Source organism: Odontomachus brunneus, unplaced genomic scaffold, assembly GCF_010583005.1.
Source record: "Odontomachus brunneus isolate Ranch 3 - 2012 unplaced genomic scaffold, Obru_v1 Obru_scaffold_028, whole genome shotgun sequence".
NCBI classification, from domain to species: domain Eukaryota; kingdom Metazoa; phylum Arthropoda; class Insecta; order Hymenoptera; family Formicidae; genus Odontomachus; species Odontomachus brunneus.
In genome coordinates, this window is record NW_022639478.1 from 773,945 (window position 1) to 780,226 (window position 6,282).

The 6,282-nt window shown below is 34.0% G+C and overlaps 1 protein-coding gene across 1 annotated transcript in view; it reads left to right on the forward strand.

Moving 5' to 3' along the window:
• LOC116842950 (tryptophan 5-hydroxylase 1) overlaps nucleotides 1–5,815 on the forward strand; it is a 14,412-nt gene extending 8,597 nt beyond the window's left edge. The window contains exons 7-12 of the mRNA XM_032812852.1: nucleotides 655–753; nucleotides 1,769–1,815; nucleotides 1,917–2,052; nucleotides 2,987–3,113; nucleotides 3,324–3,553; nucleotides 4,671–5,815. Coding sequence (XP_032668743.1) covers nucleotides 655–753; nucleotides 1,769–1,815; nucleotides 1,917–2,052; nucleotides 2,987–3,113; nucleotides 3,324–3,553; nucleotides 4,671–5,022 — 991 coding nt within the window. The 3' untranslated portion in view covers nucleotides 5,023–5,815. The remainder of the gene's footprint in view (nucleotides 1–654; nucleotides 754–1,768; nucleotides 1,816–1,916; nucleotides 2,053–2,986; nucleotides 3,114–3,323; nucleotides 3,554–4,670) is intronic.
• Nucleotides 5,816–6,282: the final 467 nt, after the last annotated feature.

A 6,282-nucleotide genomic window follows, 5' to 3' on the forward strand; every position in this document is an offset into this window, starting at 1 on the left:
CTCTCTCTCTCTCTCTCTCTCTCTCTCTCTCTCTCTCTCTCTCTCTCTCTCTCTTCCTCTTCCTCTTCCTCTCCTCGCCCCCAAACTTCTCCACTCTGTACGTCTCTTTGTAATACGCGGATCGAAATAAGATTGACACACGTTGAATGCACCCTTAATTGCGTCAATTTGATTTACCCTCGACGCGGCAAGAGATCGGAGAAGCAACTCGGCTAATGTAATCTCTCCGAGCCGAATGTAACGATGCACGAGGCAAACTTTAACAAACTTAATCAAGACGGAAGCTTCTCGATTCAAACCGAACAAACTAGAATGATGACAATCGATACGGCAAAGTCTTATCCAAGATGTCCGGAATGGATGAAAGTAATATAAATTTTAATGACATTTATAATTGAAATAGTAAATTTAAACTTACAGGTCGTTACAGTAAGGATCAATTATGAGAAACAATTATCGTGCTGAATTTATTTTTTCTTTTCTAATGGAAACACAGTGTAATGTTATATCATCAGAAACGTGCGTCTTTGTGATGTTCTAATCAAATAAAGACATAACGATGAAATGCGTATGAAAAACTTAAAGGTGTGATTCCATATATGCTTGAGATGACTCTTGGTTACTTTAAAAAATATCTTTACTTTTTCACCTTAGGGGAACCGTCTTCCGCGAGTTGCACGAGCTCTACCAAAAATACGCGTGCAAGGAATACCTGGAAAATTGGCCGAAGCTGGTCAAATATTGCGGATACAGGTATTATTTAATGCACATTTTATTCAAATATAATTAACAAATGTATTAAAAAGTAAGTAATTAGAAACAAACGTCATTACGCGAACATATATATGTTGAAATTGTTTCTGAAGTGAGTAAAGCATTGTTTAGCAAATTGAAATATTTTGTACCAGAGTTGAGCGTTTGCGTGTAAATCAAGATACTCTTCGTCTGTCAGTTAATAACATAAACTATCTATTAGATGTCGTCCATGTAGACAATGAGTAATCTATAGATGTCGTTTAAGAAATGTATGGTTTGCTCAAAAACTTGTCCTTATGAGAACTTGTTAAGAGAAGTTTATATTTTTATTTGAGTTTTAGAGGAAGAATCCAGATGTAAATTTATAAACGTTATTTTCTAAACAAGTTAAAGTTCAAATTCTTTGGACACATTCTTACACTTCCTCTTCAGAGTTAAATCTACTAATCTGACAAACAATAAAATAAAAATAACAAATTTTCTGCAATATATATATATATATATATATATATATATATATATATATATATATATATAAAAACATTACATTTATAATTATTTAATATTCCCCAAATATAATTTATAATCATAATAAATTTATAACTAATATCGATATAATTTATAATTAATTAATATCTAAATTAACATCTAAATAGTTCTATCTAAATATAATTTATAATTAGTTAACATCCAAAATAATTTCGGTAATTGTCTCATAATTTAATTACTCTTCTTTGTAAATCTTAACATTACGTTCATATGTTCATTTATTTTCAATATTCTATGTAGTTCACATTGTCTATATGAAAAAAGATTGTATATAATAAATATAAAATGTAGATAATCCATAAACAATTCTCAGACATGACAACCGTAGCCTTCAAAGTGCTTTACGTATTTTAACGTTGCCTTAAATATATTTTTACAGACTTATAATTCTAATGAAATGTTTAAATATTGATTTATGGAAATCACATATTAAAATGTCTTCTATTTTGGCATGGCCTTTCAGAGAAGACAATATACCTCAGCTGCAGGATGTGAACATTTTCCTCAAGCGTAAGTAGCATGACAACGCGGTGTGTAAATTGTTGCTATGTTGTTCCGCTGTTTCGTGGGAGTAATAACACAGTGTACCTAACGAAAATCGATATTCACAGGAACAACGGGATTTCAGCTCCGTCCGGTTGCAGGTTATCTCTCACCGCGAGATTTCCTCGCCGGGCTCGCATTCCGAGTGTTCCACTGCACTCAGTACATCCGACATTCTTCCGACCCGTTTTATACTCCGGAACCGTGAGTCTGCAGCATGTACTCTTTTACTCTTAGAGAGACTAACTTCTGAATCTTCCAAAATTAAATCTTCTGAAAAGACTCGAGAAAAAATGTGATTATGTATAATTATATATGATTTATATATAATTATATTAAATTTTATTAAAATATATTAAATGTGATTATATATAATTATATGTGAATTTTGTCTCTCTATATATAGCCATATATAATCATACATATAATTATATATATAATATATATTATATATAATTATATATATTATTACGCGCGATAATGCATCAATCTTCTTTTATTAATAACTCAAAATCGACGTGGTTATTTGCAAAGCGATAGAAGATTTTTTTGTCCAATTTGATCTAATCCAATTATTTATCAATCTTTTTTAATTAATAACTCAAAATTTCACGTGGTTGTTTGCAAAATGGTAAAGAAATTTTGTGTTCCGTTTAATGAATTTTGACAAGTGTGTCATAAATTGTTAGACATTCTGTATGTCATTTTATTATGTATAATATTTTTATTTTCATATAATTATAAAATTATTAATATAACATTATATAATAATAAATATATAAAGTAAAATAATTTTATTTTCACATATAATTATATATAATATTCTTCTCTCGGGACGTTCCATCAATGATAAGAGAAAAGCTTCTAGCTATTTCATCGCGTTATCCGCCCAGACAACACCATCTGCTAAAACACGTCTGCGTGTGTGTGTGTGTGTGTGTGTGTGTGTGTGTGTGTGAAAGACGAGTAAATAACATCTAAATAACATCTAAATAAAATAGAATATCTTTAAGATATCTTTAAGATCTTTGACATCTTTAAGATATCTTTTAGAAATTTGTGCTGTCTGGGCGCACAATCGACGATCTTGCAAAATTGCAGGTGATTCTTCGCGATTTATTTGTTATTATATTGTCAGGGATTGTTGTCATGAACTATTGGGCCACATGCCACTGCTCGCCAATCCGAACTTCGCGCAATTCTCGCAAGAACTCGGTCTGGCTTCTCTCGGTGCATCGGACGACGACATAGACAAACTGGCAACCGTAAGTCTCCGGATGAAAAATATAAAATTGTTCTCGCGTAGATGTAATTTCCTCAATTTATCGCGATTATACCACACCACGCTGTCGTGTATTCCGGAAACTGCGTTCTAACGAGACTAAATCGTTGTTACTCTTTCCTATCTAACTGCGTCTCACACGTCTCTCCTGTTTCTCTTCTATTGTGTTTGCACTGCTTCTATCTTATCTCAGCTCTACTTCTTCACCGTGGAATTCGGATTGTGCAAGCAAGACGGTATGCTTCGCGTTTATGGCGCCGGCTTGCTATCATCGGTAGCAGAATTAAGGCACGCGGTCACCGCTACAGAGAAAACGATGAGATTCGAACCGGACATCACGTGCAAGCAGGAATGTATTATCACTGCGTTTCAAAATGCATATTATTACACCGACAGCATAGAAGAAGCGAAGGAGAAAATGCGGTAATCACCTTGATGATACTTGTATTCTAACAAGTCCCCCCCCTCCTCCCTACACTCTTTTCACGAATTCAAAGAGTAGTTTTACTACTTCTTGGCATATGCCAATATTTGATACATGAAATAAGAAGCTATATAAATCAACAATAATATGACAAATACGTTGCCAGGATTTTCATGTTTTTCTCTTCAAATTTTTTCAGATTTTTCAGGTTTTTCAGCAATAATTTACGATGATACAAATTTAAACTCTATTCAAACATATAAAGTAAAAGTATCAATAACCGAGATGTACCTAATTCTGAACACTCTTTTTGTTTTGGTTTAAATACAAATATTTAAACTGTCAATACACACACATAAAATATATGTACAAGTATTAAATATGTAAATATTAATATTATTATAATATATTCTATGTTGACCCTGGTAAAAAAAGTTGATAGAGAATGATAGAATAAAATTCTAATTTTTCTAATTTCTAATTTTTCTATCGTTTTGAATATGGATTTTGGTCCGTGAATTCACAAATGTGAATAGTATTCTATCGTAAACGATAGAAAACGACAGCTTAAAGAAAACGATTTAAATTGATAGCGCTATCAATTTGAGCTGTATCGTTCTCGCACGCAAGTTCAGATATAAATCCTATCGTATTTTATCGTATTTTATCTGGTTATAAAAGATTTCGTATTCTATAGGAAACTAACGATAGAAATTCTATCACTACCTATTGTATTCTATCGTTTTACGATAGAATACTATTCATATTTGTGAATTCACGAACCAAAATCCATATTCAAAACGATAGAACGATAGAATTTTATTCTATCGTTCTCTATCAACTTTATTTACCAGAGGAAAGTTTAAGTATTTATATTTCAAAACCAGAAGAATAAGAATATCTAGAGTTAGGTATGCGTGTCCGAGAATTGATACCTTTACCGTAAAACATACCTTTACCTTAAAACATACAATAAACATCAAATAACAACATCGATGTTACAATGTCAGCTCAATTATATAGTATTATGTAACTGTTATATGTTATATAACGTCTAACAGTTATATATTATACGATTGATTTACTCGGAATATTAATATCTATATTTTTCACTAGGGCATTCGCTAATCAGATTCAGCGTCCTTTCGCGATACGCTACAATCCGTACACTCAGTCAGTGGAGATACTGACGGACGCGCAGAAGATCACAGCAGTGGTCAGCGAGTTGCGAGGTGATCTCTGTATAGTGTCGAATGCCTTGAAGAAGATTCACGAACAGGACGACACTGTGGACGTCGAGAGGATAACGAGCTTATTGACGCAGGGGATTGAGATGCCGCAGGACAGTTCGACTTCGGACAGTGACGGCCAGGATGAGAGTCCCAACGCCGAGGAGGTGCGTTCTCAGGAGGACACCGATCACCAATTGCGTCGTAACGACGAGGATGCAGTTGCGATGGAAAATTAAGCGACATTGCGCTCTCTCCTTTTTCTCTTTCTGCAGCTACGAATATATGTCCCTGTCGGGTCGCAGAATTAACAGCATTTAGCGAATCATTTCTGCTTCAATTCAGTTTACGTCACATATATAAGCAAAGTGTTACGTAGTATATCTTGTCGATGCATTATGATTGAATGTAAAATAAATGCAAAGATATCCAAATGAATCCAATCACGTTAGCGACATTCAATACCGCATATAAAATTTTTCTAACTCTTACAAAATTAGACAATCTCGATACAAATCTGGAGCAGAATTATTTCTTATCTATTTTGCTTCCAACAAAATAAAAACTCCTTGCGTGCTATATTGATTCGCTTATGACATAAATCTATCACATTTTCAATCGCGAATATTTCTTTAAAAAATCCTAAAAAACTATCCGAGATAGTGCTCTATACGCTAACGCGACATAACTTATAACCTACCATAACATAGCCGACTTTCGGCCTATGCGCAGAATAGGAACCACTGCGTATGCGCAAGAGTCCGAATATACTACTACTAACGGATCTAACGTTATGGGGGCGATTTTGGGAAATTGGAAAATTATATTAAAGGTACTGGGTGTGCTACTGAGGCAACAGAGTCACACAAACACGCGTTGTCACCGCTCAAACGATACAGAACGAAATAAGGATATCTGATGTAATTTTCGAAAATAGACATTTCCAAAAGCGAATGTTTCTTTAAAAATCCCTAAAAAACAATCCAAGATTGTGCTCTTTACACTAACGCGAAATAACTTATAACCTACCATAACATAGCCTACTTTCGGCCTATGCGCTGAATAAGTACCACTGTGCATGCGGGAGAATCCGTATGTGCTACTATGACAAATCTAACGTTATGAGGGTGATTTTGGGATGTTGGTAAAATATTTCCAAGGTACTGGGTGTGCTACAGAGGCACACAAACACGCGTTGTCACCCCGGAAACGATACAGAACGAAATAAGCATATCTAAAGTAATTTTCGAAAATAGATCTTTTCAAGGGCGAATGTTTCTTTAGAATACTCTAAAAAACTATACGAAATAGTGCTCTCTACGCTAACGCGAAATAACTTATAACCTACCATTACATAGCCTACTTTCGGCCTATGCGCTGAATAAGAACGACTGAGCATTCGCGAAAATCCGTAAGTGCTACTATGACAAATCTAACGTTATGAGGGTGATTTTGGGATGTTGGTAAAATATTTCCAAGGTACTGGGTGTGCTACAGAG